This window comes from Coregonus clupeaformis, chromosome 1 (genome assembly GCF_020615455.1).
Source record: "Coregonus clupeaformis isolate EN_2021a chromosome 1, ASM2061545v1, whole genome shotgun sequence".
NCBI classification, from domain to species: domain Eukaryota; kingdom Metazoa; phylum Chordata; class Actinopteri; order Salmoniformes; family Salmonidae; genus Coregonus; species Coregonus clupeaformis.
Genome location: NC_059192.1, coordinates 15,183,943 through 15,207,079, shown reverse-complemented (window position 1 = coordinate 15,207,079; position 23,137 = coordinate 15,183,943). Strand labels below are relative to the sequence as shown.

Genomic DNA, 23,137 nt, shown 5'->3' with positions numbered 1-23,137 from the left:
AAAGTTCAGATCCTTATCAAACAAGAAAGAACATCAAAAAACCAAATTCCCAGGTTCAGAGGGTTTAGATAAGCAAAAAGTTGTGATGGGTTCGCACTCAAAAAGATGTCGCATAAAGATGACTTCATTCACAATTTTTTAGAGGAGCAGAGGGTTTACCTACAGCCAGTGGTGTAAAGTACTTAAGTAAAAATACTTTAAAGTACTACTTAATCTGTACTTTACTTTACTATTTATATTTTTGACAACTTTTACTTCACTACATTCCAAAATAAATAATGTACTTAATACTCATTACATTTTTAATGCTTAGCAGGACAGGAAAATGGTCCAATTCACACACTTATCAAGAGAACATCTCTGGTGTGTGCCCCTGGCTATCCGTAAATAAATAATACATATACAAATTGTGCCGTCTGGTTTGCTTAATGTAAGGAATTAGAAATTATTCATACTTTTACTTTTACTTTTGATACTTAAGTATATTTTTAAACAAATACTTTTAGACTTTTACTCAAATAGTATTTTACTGGGTGACTTTCACATTTACTTAAGTCATTTTCTATTAAGGTATCTTTACTTTTACTGAAGTATGAGAATTGGGTACTTTTTCCACCATCTATGCACGTTCAAGTTTTCGTTTTTTTTTTGTCTTATTTCTTGTTTGTTTCACAATAAAAAATATTTTGCATCTTCAAAGTGGTAGGCATGTGTGTAAATCAAATGATGCAAACCCACCAAAAATCCATTTTAATTTCAGGTTGTAAGGCAACAAAATAGGAAAAATGCCAAGGGGGGTGAATAATTTCGCAAGCCACTGTATGTACATGTAGGTAGGGGTAAAGTGACTATGCATAGAGTAGCAGCAGCGTAAAAAAGGGGGGGTCAATTCAAATAGTCCGGGTAGCCACTGTTCAGCAGTTTTATGGTTTTGGGGTAGAAGCTGTTAAGGAGCCTTTTGGACCTAGACTTGGCACTCCGGTCCCGTTTGCAGTACAGTAGCAGAGAGAACAGTCTATGACTAGGGTGGCTGGCGTCTTTAACAATTTTTAGGGCCTTCCTCTGACACCGCCTGGTATAGAGGTCCTGGATGGCAGGAAACTCGGTCCCAGTGATGTACTGGCTGGGCCGTACGCACTACCTTCTGTAGTGCCTTGTGGTCGGATGCCGAACAGTTGCCAAACCAGGCGGTGATGCAACCAGTCAGGATGCTCTTTATGGTGCAGCTGTAGAACTGTTTGAGGATCTGAGGACCCCTTCCAAATCTTTTCAGTCTCCTGAGGGGGAATAGGCACACACACACAGTGTTATAATAGCACCTTTTATGAGAAAGGCTACTGTATGCCTTTTATGGGTGTGATTAGGTGATGACATGCCTGGATTGTGTTCAGTAGGGAGAAAAGGTTTTAACATTTAGGGACTACTACCTGAACTTGTCCAATGAGAACAAAGATAATTGTTTTCCGTAGCAAAACATTTTGCCTTACTGAACACGACTCTGTATCTTCCTCTGTCTTCCCAGGCATGCCATGCTCTGAGTGCTGAAGTAAGGGTGGCCAGATCAGGAGAGCTACTCCTGTCTTCCAGGAAGCTGCTAACGTCTGCCGAGAGGAGGGATCTGTGTCGTAGGAGGGCCACATTGCCATGGCCGGGAGGGGGAGGGGTGTCTAGCTACCGAGCAACCCTACAGAGGACTGACGTTTCTGCCTACATTTCAGGAACCCTCCTGGAAGTGGTTCTGTCCATCGGTAACAGGGGAGACAACGACTCTCCTCCCTGTATCACCACAAGTCCCTTGGGCTGGGCTGTCCTGAAAGGTCCCAAAAACCAATATGAATCTTATGAAATTCAAGTTGATTACGTATTGAATCAACTCAGCTTACATAATAAATCATATGAAATGTATATTAATCAAATGTGGTTAAAATACTACCTGTCTTATCAGAGAGTAGGATAGAACTATAACCATTTTGCTTAAACTTATCTGATCCATCCAGTTCTACATGAAGTGTCTATGACTAGGGGCTAGGGGACAAGTTGGAATTCAGAAACAATCTACAGTATTTTCCTCCCGTCTTAACTCCCTCTTGACTCACCCTCCCCTCCCTCATCCTTCCTCCTTCACCCTTCTCCCTTCTCCCTCCCTCTCCTTATTCCCTATTTCCTCCCTCCCCCTCAGAGCGCCAGCTGCACTCCCCGATGGCGGGGTCCAGCGTGGTGCCGGCAGCTCCGCTGACGGAGGTCAACAAGGAGCTGTCTGACCTCCGTCCCCTGGTCAGTTTCCCGGAGGAGATGGCCTACGTCCTCATGGAGCAGGAGCTGCATCTCTACAGCCGGATCTTACCCCTGGACTACCTCTGTTTCCTCACCCTCGACCTGGGGGGCCCTGATCAGCCACATCCCCAGGGGCAGACACACCAACCTGTACAACCCCATCTTATGGCTGGCTGCAGACGGCCCCACAATGCTGTAGAGGACCTGGTCACAAGATTCAATGAGGTGAGAGAGACATAATCCAGCAAAACGGTGCATTAAAACTTAAATCAGATGTACCTAGCTCGGTGGAGACCCTAGGAACCTCAAGAGTTCACCAATCCTGTGAACGGGTTAGGCAACTCAGAAAAAGCCAACTTTCAATCTTAGCTTCTTAACCAGCTCATCTATATGTTTTTTAAATGTCAAATCCATATCAATCCAAATGCCTAAGTACAGTATTTATATGTGGGAACACATTTGATTGGAGAACCATCTAATGAGTGAACATGTACAGTGGGGAAAAAAAGTATTTAGTCAGCCACCAATTGTGCAAGTTCTCCCACTTAAGAGAGGCCTGTAATTTTCATCATAGATACACGTCAACTATGACAGACAAAATGAGAAAAAATAATCCAGAAAATCACATTGTAGGATTTTTAATGAATTTATTTGCAAATTATGGTGGAAAATAAGTATTTGGTCAATAAGAAAAGTTTCTCAATACTTTGTTATATACCCTTTGTTGGCAATGACACAGGTCAAACGTTTTCTGTAAGTCTTCACAAGGTTCCAAATTAGTGGGCATTGTTGTTCACTAATTTACTCCAAGTAGGGAAAGGATGGTGGGGTTGAAAAGTAATATAGGGGAGTATATATGTAAAAAATAGAAAAAAACATGGGGGATTGGAAGTGATGCAGACAATTACATTGATAGAAGATACAATCTATCTGCAATATTAAGCTGATCCATTCCCAAAGAATAAAAATATAAAAAATAACAAGAAAAAAAAAATTATGAAAAAAAAAAAAAAAAAAAAGGCTTCACAAGGTTTTCACACACTGTTGCTGGTATTTTGGCCCATTCCTCCATGCATATCTCCTCTAGAGCAGTGATGTTTTGGGGCTGTCGCTGGGCAACACAGACTTTCAACTCCCTCCAAAGATGTTCTATGGGGTTGAGATCTGGAGACTGGCTAGGCCACTCCAGGACCTTGAAATGCTTCTTACGAAGCCACTCCTTCGTTGCCCGGGCGGTGTGTTTGGGATCATTGTCATGCTGAAAAACCCAGCCACGTTTCATCTTCAATGCCCTTGCTGATGGAAGGAGGTTTTCACTCAAAATCTCACGATACATGGCCCCATTCATTCTTTCCTTTACACGGATCAGTCGTCCTGGTCCCTTTGCAGAAAAACAGCCCCAAAGCATGATGTTTCCACCCCCATGCTTCACAGTAGGTATGGTGTTCTTTAGATGCAACTCAGCATTCTTTGTCCTCCAAACACGACGAGTTGAGTTTTTACCAAAAAGTTATATTTTGGTTTCATCTGACCATATGACATTCTCCCAATCCTCTTCTGGATCATCCAAATGCACTCTAGCAAACTTCAGACGGGCCTGGACATATACTAGCTTAAGCAGGGGGACACGTCTGGCACTGCAGGATTTGAGTCCCTAGCGGCGTAGTGTGTTACTGATGGTAGGCTTTGTTACTTTGGTCCCAGCTCTCTGCAGGTCATTCACTAGGTCCCCCCGTGTGGTTCTGGGATTTTTGCTCACCGTTCTTGTGATCATTTTGACCCCACGGGGTGAGATCTTGCGTGGAGCCCCAGATCGAGGGAGATTATCAGTGGTCTTGTATGTCTTCCATTTCCTAATAATTGCTCCCACAGTTGATTTCTTCAAACCAAGCTGCTTACCTATTGCAGATTCAGTCTTCCCAGCCTGGTGCAGGTCTACAATTTTGTTTCTGGTGTCCTTTGACAGCTCTTTGGTCTTGGCCATAGTGGAGTTTGGAGTGTGACTGTTTGAGGTTGTGGACAGGTGTCTTTTATACTGATAACAAGTTCAAACAGGTGCCATTAATACAGGTAACGAGTGGAGGACAGAGGAGCCTCTTAAAGAAGAAGTTACAGGTCTGTGAGAGCCAGAAATCTTGCTTGTTTGTAGGTGACCAAATACTTATTTTCCACCATAATTTGCAAATAAATTCATAAAAAATCCTACAATGTGATTTTCTGGAGAAAAAAAATGTCAATTTGTCTGTCATAGTTGATGTGTACCTATGATGAAAATTACAGGCCTCTCTCATCTTTTTAAGTGGGAGAACTTGCACAATTGGTGGCTGACTAAATACTTTTTTCCCCCACTGTAGTTCATCTGAAACATTCTTACGAGAGTGCAAAAACTAAATGTATTTAGTTTTGCCTTTATTAAGCACAAGTTTTAAATCACCAATGGATTCCTGCATAGCTATAAAATCTGACTGTAGTTTTGATCAACAGTCGGGGCAATAATATACATAATTGTATCATCCGTATATAGATGGAGTTTACAATTTTTTTACAGATTGACCAATGGATTTTATATAAGTAGTGAAGAGAACAGGTCCCAAAATCGACCCTGTGGTACGACCCCTGTGGTACTTCAAGAAATTCAGACTTAACCCCATCAATCACGATGGCCTGAGATCATAATGAAACCATGAACAGGCGTCAGAGCTCAGGCCTATCGAGGACAACATATTCAATAAAATAGCATGATCAACAGTATCAAAAGCTTTTGACAGGTCCACAAACAAAGCAGCACATTTCATTTTAGTGTTTAAAGCATTGACAAGATCATTAACAACTAAAGTGGTTGCTGTAATAGTGCTATACCCAGGCCTAAACGTTGATTGGTTTACATTCAAAATACATTTCTCAGAAGAAAAAAAAGAGCAAAGTTGTACATTTACCAAGGATTCAAGAATCTTGGCTAGACAAGGAAGCCTTGAAATGGTGTGATATTTATCAAGATCACTACTATCCCCGCCCTTATGGAGTGGCAGCACAAGAGCTGATTTCCATGCTTTTGGAATATTTCCTGATAGCAACGATAAATAAAAAATGTGGGTTATTGAGCCAACAATGATGGGCGCTGCACACTTAAGCAGACCAGGATCCAATTGGTCGGCCCCTGTGGATTTCTTGTTGTCTATTGCTAGCAAAGCATCCAGGATTTCTTTTTCTGTAAATAACCTAAAAGAAAAGCTTTGATTATCATTTCTCTGATCATTCAGCAAGTTTCCCCTATCAGCATTCCAGTCCAGCCCATTATCATTGTGAATAGGCTTAGAAGTTATTTCAAGGAGATAGCCCGCCAAAAGAAAATGGTGATTAAATGCATCAATAATGGCATTTTTTCCCATAATGAGGCCAGTGTCTGAATGAATTTGTTGTAACAGAGAGGAGGAAATAGAACCCTTCAGGGATTTGACAGTTTTCTAGAATTTTGCCAGGTTCTCATTACAATCCGAAAGAGCGGTTACATAATAATCAGATTTAGCCTTTCTGATTTGTCTTACACAATGATTCCTCAGTTGCTTAAAAGCTTGGCAGTCCATGCCTAAGACTGTGTTCCTGGCCTTGACCCAAGCATCATCTATCTTTTGAATGACTTCTGATAATTCCAGAGTGAACCAGGCAATCGATCTACCTTTAACCCTTCATTTTTTGAAGGGAGTATGATTATCCACAATAGTATTGAAAACATCTGCAAAAAGTCTCAAAGCTAAATCACATTCAGGGATAGCTGAAATACAATCAAGGTCATTAAAATAAAGATAATGTAAAAAAGCCTGTTCACTGAAGTTTTTCAAATTTGTCTTTGTGATGACACAATACTTACATTTTTTCTAACAACTGGGCAATGGTCACTAATGTCTTGGGTGAAGACACCTGTAGAAACATATTTCTCTGGTGTATTCGTTAAAATAAGATCAATCAGAGTTGACTTTCAAGGATCTTTATGGTTGGGCCGTGTAGGTCACCAGCTGGGTTAGGTTTAGATCATTACACATATATTTTAGATTGTCTGAAGCCTGCATTTCCCAATCATAATTTAGGTCACCCAGGATAATAACTTCTGATTTAATAAAAGAAGACAACAAACTAGGCTTTGTATACTAGCGTGCAACAGCCCAACCCTCTATGTGATTTGAAAACCAAGGGGGTATTCAAGTTTATGGAATTCACATTTGAACTAAAAGCACTGGGTGAACAGACCATAGTGGGCTTCTCTTTTGAGCTAACAGTAGCAGATCTACGAGTGGAGTTCAAACGAATTGGTGCAAGATTACAAATGGCAGTATAGACAACAATACGACGATAACGCTTAGAAAGGATGGGAGGTATTACCTGAGCAGGGCTTGGTCTGCCTCTGAGTCAATATCTTAACGCGGCCTTAACGCGACTTAACGTTTGGTGAGATTGGTTGTCCTATGGTTATTTTGCATGAAACCTTTACACAGCTTCTGGGAATGGCGCAGGATACCCAGCTAGCATATAACATTCTGAGAACCATATGTTTCTTAGGTGGGAATTTCAGTACTTCAGCATAACGTTTCCTCCACGTTTCCTCATGGTTCTATTTAAAGTAATGTGCTCAAATTGTTCTGAGAACATTAAGAAACAACATTCTTCTGTGGGAATTTCAGTACTTCAGCATAACATTTTCTGCAGGTTTCCTCATGTATCTATTTAACGTCATGTTCTCAGAACATTAAAGAAAACTATCCATAAAAACCACAAGAAAACATTAGTAATGTTCAAAGAACTTTCTAAGAATATTATTTAGAAACATATACATTCCGTTCTCTCTATCCTCTATCTTACTATGTGTGTTCAGGTGTGTTGGCCGCGCCCACTAATTTGCCACACCTGATCTTAATGAGTGCTTGTTTCCATTGAAATCGGGTCTGTTTGAATAGACTAAAATGGACAGCTTTGTATGAGTTTTAAAAAACATGCTAGCGCCATCCTGGTTGCGCAGTGGACTAATTCCATGGATAGAGAACAGAAGATCATACATTCGAATCTCACTGATGCCATGCCACAATAAAAAAGAAATATCTTTGCATGATTCATGCCTAAGCAAATGAATTTCCATGTGTCCTATCTGTGCTTGGAGTTCAAAACAGTTAACCCAAACTAAGCTAGTAGTGTTATTAAAAGTCTTATTGAAACATGTTCTCAGAACATTATTTAATTACCGTCAAAAAACCTATCATAAACCGTTCTCAGAATGTTAATAAAACCTCCCAGGAAGACTTTCAGGGAACCATAGTAAAATGTTCTCAGAACCTCCCTTCAACCTACAAATGTACGTTCCCAGAACAGGCAAAATGTTCACTTCCATTCTAAGAACGTTTCAGGAAACTTATGTCTTCATTCCCAGAACCAATGGGAAACCAAAAACGTACATTCCAACAAATTCCAGGGAACCAAATGTGCTAGCTGGGAACTAAGCTGCTATGTGTCTCAACATGGGGCATTGTTGGTCCACCTCTAGAGTAACTGTGCTTGAGACCAGGGGCCTCATTTATAAACCGTGCATACGTACAACATTTCCCCAAAAATTTGAATGCGCCAGTTTTCACGCAAAAGTTGGCATTTGTACAAATTTAACTTGAAGTGAAAATGTGCTCACATCCCCGCAAACTTTAGACCATGCTTACGCACATCTGCTAGTGGTTGAAATATTGTATTGCAAGCTGGTGAGTAAGTATTATGTGCATGATATGGATATGATGAAAAGCTTATTCATAAAAAACGAAAAACAGGAAAACATATTAACAAGAATGCAACCATTAGTGAGAAGAGCGAAAATCAATGTGTTTTATTTTCAGAATCTAAAATAATTAGACATAGGAATCTTTTTCCTACTTATTTTATTTTCATAATCATTGCAGAACACACTTTGCCTCCAGAACAGCCTGAATTCTTGTGAGCATGGATTCCACAAGTCGGAAATGTTCCACAGGGATGTTGGTCCATGCTGACGCGATGGCATAAGCAGTTTCTGCAGATTGGATGGCGGTACACCACCACCACCAGCCTGTACCGTTGACACCAGGCAGGATGGGTCCATGGACTCATGCTGCTTACGTCAAATCCTGACCCTGCCATCAGCATGATGCAACAGGAACCGGGATTTTGTCGGACCAGTCAATGTTTTTCCACTCCTTAATTGTCCAGTGTTGATGATCGCGTGCCCACTGGAGCTGCTTCTTCTTGTTTTTAGCTGATAGGAGTGGAACCTGGTGTGGTCGTCTGCTGCAATAGCCCCATCCGTGACAATGATCAACGATACTTGGACCTAGTAGCCTAGTAAATAGATAGGCTATATGTATTTCAAGTTTTGCAATATCATAGGCAGCGCTGTTTATAATACTGGTATACAGTTGAAATTAACAGCTGATATTTTACATTGAAGTAGGCTTATGTATGTACAGTGTGTGCACAGACGTTTCATAAATGGCACATACAGAAATTGAGTGTGAAATTTATGCAACGGTTTTAAATGAGGCCCCTGAAGACTTGTGTTGGCTTCCAGAGCTAATGCCTTTAGCTCAATAGGCTAACTCAGTCCTGTTACACAAAGGTAACCCAGGATTCGCACCCAGTTAGTAACAATTACAGTTACTGTATTTTCCAGGTGAGTTCCTGGGTGACGTGGATGATTATGACGGCCGGTTCTATGGAGGAGAAGAGAGAGGTGTTCTCATGTCTGGTCCGTGTGGCCAGGTGCTGTTGGAACATGGGAAACTATAACACCGTCATGGAGTTCCTGGCTGGACTCAGGTAGAAGCAAGGATATAACCAATTATTCAAGGGAACACTCAGCATCTCCCTATTCACACTCAGCATCTCCCCATCCTACCCTTCAGGTCTCGCAAGGTGCTTAAGATGTGGCAGTTCATGGACCAGTCAAACATTGAGACCATGCGTGCCCTGAAGGATGCCATGGCGCACCACGAGACGTCTGCAGAGTACAGGAAGGTGGTCTCACGTGCCCTCCACATCCCGGGCTGCAGGGTAGTGCCCTTCTGTGGGGTCTTTCTGAGAGAGCTAGGGGAGGCCCTGGATGGAGCAGCTAGCCTGATCAGCCTCAGACCACGCCTCAGCTCACAGGACTCTGTGGAGGTGAGGAATTATAAATGTTTTGCCTGGTCCCAGATCTGTTTGGGTGGTGTGACAATGGCCAAAGGAGTTAGCAAGACAGTACACACATCTACTATAATATAAAGTAAAGTAGAACAAAAACACATGAGAAATAGAAAGTAAGCTATAAACAGGGTCAGTTACAGGGTCAGTGCCAATACCATATTTACAATGTGCAGGGATACTGGAGTGGTATAGGGGTAGATATGTGTAGGGGTAAGGTGACTAGGCATCAGGATATATGATAAACAGAGTAGCAGCTGCGTATATGATGATTGTATGTGAGTGTGTGCGCTTGTCTGTAGAGTCAGTATGAATGTGTGTGTGGTTAATGTGTGTGTGAGCAAATTAAGTGTGTGTGTGTGTGTGTGCATGTATGTGTGTTGGATTGTCATTGTGTGTATGTGTGAGTGAGTGTGTAGAGTGTGGATAGACTGGGTGTGTGAGTGTGCATAGTCAGTGGAAAAATAGAAACAAAATAGAAGGGTCAATGCAGGTAGTCTGTGTAGCAATTTTGTTAGCTATTTAGCAGTGTTATGGCTTGGGGATAGAAGCTGTTCAGGAGGCTGTTGGTGTCAGACTTGTTACTCCGGTACCGCTTGCCGTGCGGAAGCACACGTGGTCCTCTGTAGCTCAGCTGGTAGAGCACGGCGCTTGTAACGCCAGGGTAGTGGGTTCGATCCCCGGGACCACCCATACACAAAAAAAAAAATGTATGCACGCATGACTGTAAGTCGCTTTGGATAAAAGCGTCTGCTAAGTGGCATATTAAAATTTAAATATTATTAAATTAAAAAAAATTTTTTTTTTTTTTTTAAATTTAAATTAAAGAACAGTCTATGGCTTGGGTGGCTGGAGTCTTTAACAATTTTCCGGGCCTTCCTTTCACACCACCTGATATAGAGGTCCTGGATGGCAGGGAGCTCGGCCCCAGAGATGTACTGGGCTGTCCACACCACCCTCTGTAGCGCCATGTAATCAAGGGCTGTGCAGTTTCCATACCAAGCAGTGATGCAGCCAGTCAAGATACTCTTGATGGTGCAGCTGTAGAACTTTCTGAGGATTTGAGGGCCCATGCCAAATCTTTTCAACCTCCTGAGGGGGAAGAGGCGCTGTCACGCCTTCTTCACAACTGTTTGCGTGTGTGTGGACCATTTAAATCCTTAGTGAGTTCTGTCCAAATATAAAGTGCATTAGACCTTTTTCTTATCAAAGTCCATCCCTTCAGGCCAAAAGTGAATCTCCACACAACCCGACTCATCATAAATATACTTTAGTAACTGTTCCCATCTTAAACACCACCAAATCTTCTTTCCATAGTTTCTCTCTGACTACAATGGACAGGACAACTTCCTGCAACGGGCGGGGCCAGATGGGCTCAACCAACCAGAGAAGGAAGCAACCGTCAATAACATCCTACAGACCATCCGTAGCTGCAACCGCAGTATGGAGTCTGAGGATGGGGAGGAGTCTGGAGGGGCTGGTGACGGGAGCATCCCTGGTTCACGTAAAAATTCCTTAATGGACGGCTACCGCAACCAGTAAGTGTTCACAATGGATGCACCTAACTTTAAGCTACTTTTTAGTGGCTTGTGCAGGATTTTGGCTTTGATTGTGTCAATAAAATCTGGAAACACTGGTACCACAACACCATACGATATCTTGATCTGCTATCTGATACAAGCTAGGTGAAGTTGGCTCTCCATTTCAATATTTAATTGTGTTAAATATAATTGTCAATAAATTATCATTTGTTTTGTGTTTTGCATCTTTAGAAATATTTGTGTTGGTGTCTCATTGTATATAATCTGCATTCATTTTAAAGTTTTATGGGGTAATTTTCCTCTCCTGAAAACCCTCTTCTCTGCAATTGGTCAGGTTCACCGTGGGCGATCTCTCCGACTCCGTGGGTGACCCATCTGACCTATCACAGGGCAAAGACCCAGACCTCCAGGGTACTGGTGAGAGGACTCAGAAGGCCTTTGCCCACGGTACGGAGCTCATCCCCTGGTACATCCTTTCCCTCCACCCCCACGTTCACCACTTCCTCCAGCAGGGCGCTACCGTGATCCACTACGACCAGGACTCCCACCTCACCGCCCGCTGCCTGCTCAGACTCCAACCTGACAATTGTGTCCTCACCTGGGCCAAGCTCCACAGTGGCGGTGGGGGCCTCCCTGGTTCTAGCCCTGGCTCTGACTCCTCCAAGCTTCGGAGCCCCACCGGGTCAGGGGCTGGTGGTCAGACCCTCCCCCACTGCAGGCCTCAGTACTGTGGGCAGTCCATACTGAAAGGCCTGGCGGATGGATTCCTGGATCTCTCCGTGGCTAAAGCTGTCTTCATGGGCCATCCAGGGGCTGACATTCAGGCGGTATGCCTGCAGAACAAGCTCTCATGTGGGCTGAGCCTGGAGGAGTGTGGGGTGACTCTGCTCTATGGACTCCATACGACAGACAACAGGTTATTACACTTTGTGGCACCAAGAAACACAGCTAGGATGGTGTATGCTGGTCTGCAGGCCCTGTTAGCTGCTCACAGGAGGATGAGGAGGTTCCCTGACCAAAGGCTGCAGTGGCTCCGGAGGAAGTACATCAACCTCTATCAGGTGAGGGACTGTGATGTAGTGAAGGAGTCAAGTTACTAAACCTCGGGTCAGAGTCAAGTCCCAAGTCCATAGTGTTCCAGTCCGAGTCCGAGTCACTACAGGTAGAGTCTGAATGGTGTCACCAGTCATGAAAATCATGACTTGAGTGAGTCTGAGTCCTGGACTCGAGCACTTCAACACTGTTCCTCTGTCTTCCAGGAGGATGGCAGGTATGAGGGTCCGACACTAGCCCAGGCCATCGAGCTGTTTGGAGGCAGGAGATGGAGTGTGGGTGCTGGTAGCATGGAGAAGTCTGGCGCTCAAAAGAACAGCCATCTCACTGTGACCTCCAATCAGAAGACTGGTAACTCCAATAAAAAGAAAAAGAAGGCTGTGACTAGGGTGAGGAAACATATTTGCAGTAGAGATTTATTCAACTCCTGCACAAATTCCTGGCGCTGGGTTGGAAGAGCATGTCGAGTCAGTTTCAATAAAATAACTAAATTGGGCGTGTGTGTGTGTGTGCACGTGGTGACAGGGGGACAGTGGGGATGCCACAGATGATGAGATGGTGTCACAGAAGGTGAAGAGTGGTTGGGATATCTTAGTGCGGAGTGCACCGGACCCAACAGACAACATGGACCAAGACCAAGATGACAACAGCTCCTATGGTTTCCCTGGGCCTCTCTCCCCCTCCAGCAGTAGATCCATGGTCATTAGCACATCTTCCTCCTCCATCTCATCCTCAGCCTCCAATCAGAAGGCTCAACCGGGGTAAGATGCTACAAAGCATGGTATATTCTTCAGTGTGTGTGTGTGTGTGTGTGTATATACTTCATGTTTCATTCATTTGTGTGTGATGATGTTTGTGCTGGAATTCAGTACACATATCTTTTAATGTGTATTTTTATTGGCTTCTCGCTTCAGTAATAGGCCCAATCAGACACTACCTAGCCGCGGTAAGAGCCAATCAAAGAGCTTCCAGAACCTCATGGTATCAGATGACACCATGAGTTTTACTGAGTTTATTGAACTCTTTAAGTCCTTCAGGTAATCTGCTCTAACTCCACATGTATCTATCTATGCTGTATGTTGTGTAATAGATTAACTGTTGTTGAAGGTACATTCCTTAAGATTTTCCCAGTGTATTTCCCAGTGTAAAATGTAGCCAGTATTTAATCAATGGCAGATTGTGGATTTCCAGATAGGGCTTGCAGTAGTGTGTTTGATTTGCACACTAGCATGACCTAGAAAGATGACTACAATTGATTGATCTACAATTGAGTGAATTGGGGCCTAAATATTTTGTTCCCATGTTGGTGTGTAGTATCCGGAGTCGTAAGGACCTGAAGGATGTGTTTGATGCCCATGCTGTGCCCTGTGGTCACTCTGCCTCTGAGCCTGCTCCTCTCTACACTCACCTCAGCATCGACGACACAGTCACAGAACTGCAGCCAGACCTGGGTGAGTTACCTGCCAATTTGGGGTCAATTCCATTTAGATTCTATAGGAGTAATGTAGCCTGGTCCCAGATCTGTATGTGTTGTATAGCAATGCTTGGCTTGGTACGGTCCACTGGCGTTGGTGAGAAAAGCACAAACAGATCTGGAATCAGGCTAGAAATAACAGTCTTCAAACTACAAACTTACAGGAAGCTCAGAAAATGTGCAGTGTGAAAAGCCCTTAAGTGCCCTAACATAAACTCAGCAACTCATACTTGTTTTGTGAAGTGAAGTTTATAAATCTTTATTTGTATTTTCCCCCATACTAGACCTTCTGACACGTAACAGCCTAGACCTTGGCCTTTCCATCCGGATCAAGCGACACATGTCAGACAATCAGAAGCATATTTCAGATGCCATAGCTGCAGCCAGTATTGTGACCAACAGTACTGGCGTGGAGAGTGTCTCGCTGGGAGCTCTGGGCATGACCATCATGCACCTCAATGACTTCCTGGTCAACTGTCAGGGAGAGAACCACTCGCATGATGAAGTCCTAAGAATCATCCAGGTGTGTGTGTCTGTGTCTGTCTGTCATTGTTAGTGTCTGTGTGTGTGTGTGTGTGTGTGTGTGTGTGTGTGTGTGTGTACTTTCTACTTTGTGCTTTGTCAGACAATCTTCCACTGAATTAGTGTAAGAGACATGTGTTGTGTATTCCAGAAATTTGAACCGTCTGCCAGTTTGCGTCAGATTGGCTGGATGTCCTTTGAGGGATTTGCACGGTCAGTATTTTTAGTAAGCGTTTGTGATCCCTGCGGGAATTGAACCCATGACCCTGACGTTACTAGCACCATGCTCTTACCAACTTCGCCAAAAAGGACCTCAATTCAGAAATGACCTAGGTTTGCTTTACCCTGCTATAAGGTATCTGATGGACAAGGACAACTCTGCTTCCAAACTGGAGGAGTCTCAGCTGAATGTGTTAGAGCTCCAGTACCCTCTGTCTTACTACTACATCGCTACATCACACAACACCTACCTGACCTCCCACCAACTCAAGGGAGAGTCATCTGTGGAGCTGTACAGCCAGGTGAGAATCAGAACACTGGTATTACCATGATGGGGATCATATTCCATGTAATATTATTTACTCAAACCAATTGAGTGTACAGCAATACAGCTGTTGTGCTGATACACTGTCAGTGAAAAGCCTTTATTGTAGCGAATCTGGGGGGAAGCACTACCAGGACTTGAACCTGAGTCCTTGTGTCTGTCAGTACAACACCAATTACATCAAGAGATCCAAACCTTCTTGAGCCAAGCCATAGAGGTCTCTAGGGATGGTGCTAAGGTCACTACATTATTGTTTGTTTGGTTTCTTGTTGTCTCAGGTGCTCCTGCAGGGATGCAGGAGTGTTGAACTGGACTGTTGGGATGGAGACGATGGCATGCCAATCATCTATCATGGACACACACTCACTACCCGCATACCCTTCAAGGTGTGTTGAGTTGAGTGGAATTGAGCTGAGTTGAATTGGGCTGGGTTGGGTTGGGTAAATTGAGTTGAGTTGATCTGGGTTGAGTTCAGTTGGGTTGGGTTGCCAAGAGTGTGCAAAGCTGTCATCAAGGCAAAGGGTGGCTATTTGAAGAATCTCAAATATATAATATATTTTGATTTGTTTAACACTTATTTGGTTACTAAATGATTCCATATGTGTTATTTCATAGTTTTGATGTCTTCACTATTATTCTACAATGTAGAAAATAGTAAAAATAAAGAAAAACCCTTGAATGAGTAGGTGTTCTAAAACTTTTGACTGGTAGTGTACATAGACCAGTTTTGGAGAGGTGCAGGGTGCCACACTGGGCACCGTTGTTGTGGGGGGTTAAGTGCCTTGCTCAAGGGCACAACAGCATCTAGGATTTGATACCGGCAACCCTTCGGTTGTCAGCTCACTTCCCGCCAGATTTTTCCTGTCAGAACCGGGATTCAAACTGGCAACCATCCAGTTGCTGGCTCGTCTCTCTAACCGCTAGGCTACCTGCCACACATGTAATCCAATTCCTCCTCCCATTCCTGCAGGATGTGGTGGAAGCAGTGAACCGATCTGCCTTCGTGACCTCTGACCTGCCTGTGATGCTGTCCATAGAGAATCACTGCTCCCTGCCGCAGCAACGCAAGATGGCCAACATCTTCAAGGTGAGTAGGCTTACTTACTATTCTGTCCAGTTCATTGTTGAAATGTTGAGATGTGAAATGGGCTCTTACATGCTTGTTGGTGCTTTACTCAAGAAAGTATATATTCAGCCGGCAGATCAAACAAATTAAGGTTAGGGTTAGAGGGGGTGAGGTTAGGGTAAGGTTAGGCATAGAGTTAGTGAACCGGAACATATACATTGCCTTTAATAAGTCAATCATAATTGATCTGTCTTCCCTTAGAAAAACACATTAGAACTCTGATGGTGTGTTTGTGTGTTGTCCTTCAACAGACTGTGTTTGGGGATAAGCTGGTGACAAAGTTCCTGTTCGAGAGTGATTTCTCAGATGACCCGCTGTTGCCGTCACCATGGCAACTGAGGGGGAAAATCCTCCTCAAGAACAAGAAGCTGAAAGCTCACCAGACGCCGGTGGACATCCTCAAACAGAAAGCAAGGACACTGACAATGAACTCACTAACCAAATGTTTTCTTAACAGTTATTGATCCAGTCCTTTATCTTCGGAAAGTATTCAGACCCCTTGACTTTTTCCACATTTTGTTACATTACAGCCTTATTCTTAAATGGATTAAATATTTTATTTTCCTCAGCAATCTACACACAATACCCCATAATGACAAAGCGATAACAGGTTTTTATACATTTGTGCAAATGTATTACAAATAAATAACTTAAATACCTTATTTACATAAGTATTCAGACCCTTTGCTTTGAGACTCGAAATTGAGCTCAGGTGAATCCTGTTTCCATTGATCATCCTTGAGATGTTTCTGTCCACCTGTGGTAAAGTCCACCTGTGGTAAATTCAATTGATTGGACATGATTTGTAAAGGTACACACCTGTCAATATAAGGTCTCACAGTTGACAATGCATGTCAGAGCAAAAACCAAGCCATGAGGTCAAATTAATTGTCCGTAGAGCTCAGAGACAGGATTGTGTTGAGGCACAGCTCTGGGGAAGGGTACCAAAAAATGTCTTCAGCATCGAAGGTCTCCAAAAACACAATGGCCGCCATCATTCTTAAATGGAAGAAGTTTGGAACCACCAAGACTCTTCCTAGAGCTGGCCGCCCGGCCAAACTGAGCAATCGGGGGAGAAGGGCCTTAGTTAGGGAGGTGACCAAGAACCTGATGGTCACTCGGACAGAGTTCTAGAGTTCCTCTGTGGAGATGGGAGAACCTTCCAGAAGGACAACCATCTCTGCAGCACTCCACCAATCAGGCCTTTATGGTAGAGTGGCCAGACGGAAGCCACTCCTCAGTAAAAAGGCACATGACAGCCCGGTTGGAGTTTGCCAAAAGGCATCTAAAGACTCTCAGACCATGAGAAACAAGATTCCCTGGTCTGATGAAACCAAGATTGAACTCTTTGGCCTGAATGCCAAGTGTCACGTCATGGTGTGGGAATGTTTTTCAGCGGTAGGGACTGGGAGACTAGTCAGGATCGAGGCAAAGATGAACGGAGCAAATACCGAGAGATCCTTGACGAAAGCCTGCTCCAGAGCGCTCAGGACCTCAAATTGGGGCGAAGGTTCACCTTCCAACATAACAACGACCCTAAGCACACAGCCAAGACAACGCAGGAGTGGCTTCGGGACAAGTCTCTGAATGTCCTTGACTTGAACCTGATCGAACATATCTGGAGAGACCTGAAAATATCTGTGCAGCAACGCTCCCCATCCAACCTGACAGAGCTTGAGAGGATCTGCAGAGAGGAATGGGAGAAACTCCCCAAATACAGGTGTGCCAAGCTTGTAGCGTCATACCCAAGAAGACTCGAGGCTGTAATCGCTGACAAAGGTCAGGATATTTCAGATTTTTATTTTCTATACATTTCCTAAAAACCAGTTTTTGCTTTGTTATTATGGGGTATCGTGTGTAGATTGATGATGGGAAAAAAAACATATATAGAATTTAAGAATAAGGCTGTAACGTAAAAAAAATCAAGAGGTCTGAATACTTTCCAAATGCACTGTAATGTGCTATACTGTATGTACCTAAATTGATGGTACACTGATACGTAATTAGAATGAACTAAGATTGTCCTAAATAACTCTTCCTGATACAGGCTCACCAGTTGGCCCAGATGCATGCTCAGGCCAGTAGTGTGATGCCTCCTCCCTTCCCAACCATCAACAATGAGGAAGAAGAGGAAGAAGAGTATGAGGATGAATACGACTATGAGTACGAATCACTATCTGATGGTATGATCACACCACCAATACCATCCCAGTGAATGCCAGTTTATAGTCAAGCCATTTCGTCGTAACACTCTCATAATACCCTCAAACAGCAATACTGTTGATCATCCCAATTCTTCTACTCATCCTCTGACCCCCTACTCACTCTTCCTCTGTAGCTGACGTCCTGACTTTATCTCCTGCTTCTTATATCCCAGAAGGTAATACAAGTATTCAAATGAATCACTTAAGATTTTCTAAACCCACAGCATGCTTGTTGTCCTGTTGCTGAATAGATCTGTGCTCTGTTTGTGCAGTGCTCTAGTACACTGGCTGTGTGACTGTGTCCATTGCACAAGGGGGTTGTGATATTCAAAAGCTTATTTTCTACTAAATGAGTATACACTGATACTCAATTTGATTACCAAGTGGGTCAAAAACAACGAGATTGCTTGAAAGCCAATCGTTTTTTGGCCAAATGTTTGAATGTTATAGTTATTTGTCACTGAAAACATCAAATTAGATTATACTGAATGAGTGTGTGTTTTTGTTTAGACTGCAATAATGATGTATTTGGCTGGGAATGTCTACGTTGATACAGATAATATCCTGGAGGATAGACCGGAGGGAAAGTCTTCGTCAGGGGAGAAGTTACAGAATGAACACTGTGACGAAGTCCCCAAGAAGATGAAGAAATGCGAGAGTGCTACTCACAATAAAGGAAAGGTGAGTTTGTCCTCCATATCCATTTGGTGGCAGTGGTGGGATCCAGTAAACGTAGAAATAAAAAAGCTAATTAACCAGTTTGTCCTGTAATGTTTGATTAATCACAGCATGAGACATGGGGTTACACATTTTAAAATAAATATTCAACATGTATGGATATTGCTGGTATTTGTCTGAAAGAGTTTTGTCTCTTTTGTATTTTTTTACACACACACACAAACACACACACACAAACACACACAGGTATTTGGCAAGGAGCTGGAGGAAGAATTCAAGCTGCCTCGAAGCAAGAAGGAAGGACGCCAGATAGCCCAGGAGCTATCGGATCTGGTGATCTACTGCCAAGCTGTCAAATTCCCAGGTAGTTCCTTACATTGCATCCTCTTCTGTAAACAAACTATACAATTCCTTATAAATAGCTTCGTTTTCCAGTCTTTCGATATAGTTGTAGGTATAGGCCTATATAATATCGCTGAAGCATTTGTCTCACTTGTATTCACTATTTTCACATTTGGATGACTTTTGTGTGTGTGTGTCCCAGGTCTATCCACCCCTACTCCATCTGAGACTCCCAGGGAGAGAAAAGAGAGAAAGGAAGTTCTTTCTTCTAGAGGAAAGGGCAGGAGGTCCATTTTTGGGAATCCCCCAGGGAAAGGTTTTCCAGTGGACTCATCGACAATGATGCGCACCCCAGGGCGAGGTAGGCTACTCTTCTCTGCCCCATGACTGTCTATCTGTGACCCAGAGTGGGCCCAATACTCACAGAGTTCTAACTCAAAATCCTATTTTCCCTAACCCTAAACCTAACCCGTACTCTTACCCTTACCCTAACCCTTAACCCAAAAACCTAACCTTAACTCTAACCCTAAACCTAACCCTAGCTCCTAACCCTAACTCCTAACCCTTAACGTAATTCTAACCCTAACACTAATTCTAACCTTAACCCTAAACCCCCTAGAAATAGCATTTGACCTTGTGGGGACTAACAAAATGTCCCCAGTTGGTCAACATTTTTGTTCGTTTACTATTCTTGTAGGGACTTCTGGTCCCCACAAGAATAGTTAATCACACACACACATACACACACACACACACACACACACACACACACACAAACACATACCTCTAACACACATGTCTCTCATAACCCTTTCCCCTAAATCTGAAGGAGCAGCATCGGAGGGCCCTCGTCCCAACTGGGAAGAATCACCCAGCTCCCCTCCTTACACCTGTAATGCCTCCCTCAGCTCCCTTATCCGCACCCCAAAATGCTATCACGTCTCCTCAGTCAATGAGAACGCTGCCAAGCGCCTGTGTCGCCGCTACTCCCGGAAGCTGATCCAACACACCAGCGCCCAGCTCCTGCGGACCTACCCGGCAGCCACACGTATCGACTCCACAAACCCCAGTCCCCTACTCTTCTGGCTGCATGGAATACAGCTGGTCGCTCTCAACTACCAGACCGATGGTGAGTTAGATGCTAGGAGTCGTCAACTAAGTCAAGTTTGCTTTATTATGCCAAAAGTGGGAAATTCATTTGGCTAGCTTCATTCAAGCAACCCATGTTTGGCCTATTGGGAGAATGAGTTGGCGCTGTCTGCATTCAGTCGAAAGTACGAAGGGACAAGGGGTTCGGCGAATTCAATATTTCAGAAGTTGAATCAGGGAAGTCAATTGAATGGAGCACAAGTCAACAACATGAAAATGACATTGTCTGTCTGAAATTCTAGTTGTTGGAGCACAAACATATTTTTTTGAATCTCTGAAAGTGACCATATTTCTCTCTCTTTCTCTCCCTCCCTCTCTGACAGACCTGCCCCTGCAGCTGAACGCGGCCATGTTTGAGCCTAACGGGGGTTGTGGGTTCCTACTGAAGCCCCCTGTCCTGTGGGACCCCAGCTGCCCACTCTACAGACACTTCTGCCCCCTGGACAGAGACCCAGAAGGCATGAGCCCCGCCCTGTTCTCTCTCACTGTGAGTACATAGCAGAAATAGTAATGGATTGGATGTGTATATATATATATATACACAGTTGAAGTCGAAAGTTTACATACACTTAGGTTAGAGTCATTAAAACTTGTTTTTCAACCACTCCACAAATGTATTGTTAACAAACTATAGTTTTGGCAAGTCGGTTTGGACATCTACTTTGTGCATGACAAATAATTTTTCCAACAATTGTTTACAGACAGATTATTTCACTTATAATTCACTGTATCACAATTCTAGTGGGTCAGAAGTTTACATACACTAAGTTGACTGTGCCTTTAAACAGCTTGGAAAATTCCAGAAAATGATGTCATGGCTTTAGAAGCTTCTGACAGGCTAATTAACATAATTTGAGTCAATTGGATGTGTACCTGTGGATGTATTTCAAGGCCTACCTTCAAACTCAGTGCCTCTGCTTGACATCATGGGAAAATCAAAAGAAATCAGCCAAGACCTCAGAAATTTTTTTGTAGATCTTCACAAGTCTGGTTCATCCTTGGGAGCAATTTCCAAATACCTGAAGGTACCACATTCATCTGTACAAACAACAATAGTACGCAAGTATAAACACCATGGGACCACGCAGCCATCATACCGCTCAGGAAGGAGACGCGGTCTGTCTCTTAGAGATGAACGTACTTTGATGCGAAAAGTGCAAATCAATCCCAGAACAACAGCAAAGGACCTTGTGAAGATGCTGGAGGTGTCACGCCCTGGCTCGGGGACTCTTAAATGTTGAGCCAGGGTGTGGATTTTTCTATGTTTAGTTTTCTATGTTTTTTGTTCTAGATCGTTTAGATCTATGTTGGCCAGGGTGGTTCCCAATCAGAGGCAGCTGTAGCTCGTTGTCTCTGATTGGGGACCATACTTAGGCAGCCTGTTGGCACCAGTTAGTTTGTGGGATCTTGTTCCGTAAAGGTTTGTGTTGTTGTAACCTCAGGACTTCACGTATCGTTCGTTTTGTTGTTTTGTTCGTGTGTTGTGTACTAAATAAAATGTATGCTTATCACGCTGCGCCTTGGTTCCACGAGTCATCAGTCAATGTTCGTGACAGAAGATCCCACCTAAAGAGGACCAAGCAGCGTGTCCAGGAACAGACAGCCTGGACTTGGGAGGAGATCCTGGACGGGAAGGGATCCTGGACTTGGGAAGAGATTCAGGCCGGAATGGATCGCCGTCCTTGGGAGGAGACTGTGGAGGCGCGGAGGGTACCGGCCGAAGAGGAAGCCCGATAGACAGCCCCAATCATTTTTTTGGGGGGGGCTAAAAGGGTGGTTGGCGGAGCCTAGAGTTAGAGCAGAGCCAACTCCCCGTACTCAGGCTAGGAAGCGTGAGACTGGGCAGGCTCCGTGTTATGCGGAGCCACGTACTGTGCCGCGAGTGTTCCGGCACAGTCCTGTACATCCGGTGCTAGCACCACGCACGTGTCGTGCTAAGATGGGCATGCAGCCAGGACGGGGTGTGCCGGCTCAATGCTCGTGGCCTCCAGTACGCCTCCTCGGTCCCGTATGTCCTGCGCCAGTGCCACGTGCTGTAGCGCCAGTACGAGTGCACAGCCCTGTACGTCCTGTGCTGATGCCTCACACATATTGTGTGGAAATAGGCATTCAGCCAGGACGGGTTGTGTCAGCTCTCCGCTCCAGACCTCCAGTCCGCCTCCACAGTCCGTCCCGGCCCGTTCCGGCTCCCCGCACCAAGCCAGTGGTGCGTGTTCCCAGTCCAGCCCGGCCTGTTCCTTCTCCCCGCACCAAGCCAGTGGTGCGTGTTCACAGTCCGGCCCGGCCCGTTCCGGCTCCCCGCACCAAGCCAGTGGTGCGTGTTCCCAGTCCAGCCCGGCCTGTTCCTTCTCCCCGCACCAAGCCAGTGGTGCGTGTTCCCAGTCCAGCCCGGCCTGTTCCTGCTCCCCGCACCAAGCCAGTGGTGAGCGTCGCCAGCCCGGTCCGGCCTGTTCCTGACCCTCGCACCAAGCCAGTGGTGCGCGTCGCCAGCCCGGTCCGGCCTGTTCCTGTCCCTCGCACCAAGCCAGTGGTGCGCGTCGTCAGCCCGGTCCGGCCCGTTCCTGCTCCCCGCACCAAGCCAGTGGTGCGCGTCATCAGCCCGGTCCGGCCCGGTCCGGCCCGTTCCTTCTCCCCGCACCAAGCCAGTGGAGCGCGTCGCCAGCCCGGTCCGGCCTGTTCCTGACCCTCGCACCAAGCCAGTGGTGCGCGTCGCCAGCCCGGTCCGGCCTGTTCCTGTCCCTCGCACCAAGCCAGTGGTGCGCGTCGTCAGCCCGGTCCGGCCCGTTCCTGCTCCCCGCACCAAGCCAGTGGTGCGCGTCGTCAGCCCGGTCCGGCCCGTTCCTTCTCCCCGCACCAAGCCAGTGGTGCGCGTCGTCAGCCCGGTCCGGCCCATTCCTGCTCCCTGCGCCAAGCCAGTGGTGCGTGTGTCCAGTCCGGCACGGCCCGTGCCTGTTCCACCGGTGCCTGGTCCGGCACCGGTCAGCGGATCCACTCCGGAGCCAGAGCAATCCGCTCCACCGGTGTCCAGTCCAGCTCCGGCCAGCG

At 44.9% G+C, this 23,137-nt stretch overlaps 1 protein-coding gene across 1 annotated transcript in view; it reads left to right on the top strand.

Moving 5' to 3' along the window:
• The window catches only part of LOC121574185 (1-phosphatidylinositol 4,5-bisphosphate phosphodiesterase epsilon-1), a 51,470-nt gene that overhangs the window by 13,821 nt on the left and 14,512 nt on the right, over positions 1-23,137 (top strand). Inside the window, exons 3-25 of the mRNA XM_041886828.2 lie at positions 1,523-1,817; positions 2,180-2,499; positions 8,951-9,096; positions 9,183-9,438; positions 10,777-10,997; positions 11,335-12,061; positions 12,260-12,442; positions 12,579-12,814; positions 12,968-13,090; positions 13,368-13,504; positions 13,812-14,050; positions 14,201-14,262; positions 14,405-14,570; positions 14,872-14,979; positions 15,564-15,680; positions 15,971-16,129; positions 17,767-17,902; positions 18,058-18,099; positions 18,480-18,604; positions 18,848-18,965; positions 19,146-19,304; positions 19,773-20,072; positions 20,416-20,579. Coding sequence (XP_041742762.2) covers positions 1,523-1,817; positions 2,180-2,499; positions 8,951-9,096; positions 9,183-9,438; positions 10,777-10,997; positions 11,335-12,061; positions 12,260-12,442; positions 12,579-12,814; positions 12,968-13,090; positions 13,368-13,504; positions 13,812-14,050; positions 14,201-14,262; positions 14,405-14,570; positions 14,872-14,979; positions 15,564-15,680; positions 15,971-16,129; positions 17,767-17,902; positions 18,058-18,099; positions 18,480-18,604; positions 18,848-18,965; positions 19,146-19,304; positions 19,773-20,072; positions 20,416-20,579 — 4,539 coding nt within the window. The remainder of the gene's footprint in view (positions 1-1,522; positions 1,818-2,179; positions 2,500-8,950; positions 9,097-9,182; positions 9,439-10,776; positions 10,998-11,334; positions 12,062-12,259; positions 12,443-12,578; positions 12,815-12,967; positions 13,091-13,367; positions 13,505-13,811; positions 14,051-14,200; positions 14,263-14,404; positions 14,571-14,871; positions 14,980-15,563; positions 15,681-15,970; positions 16,130-17,766; positions 17,903-18,057; positions 18,100-18,479; positions 18,605-18,847; positions 18,966-19,145; positions 19,305-19,772; positions 20,073-20,415; positions 20,580-23,137) is intronic.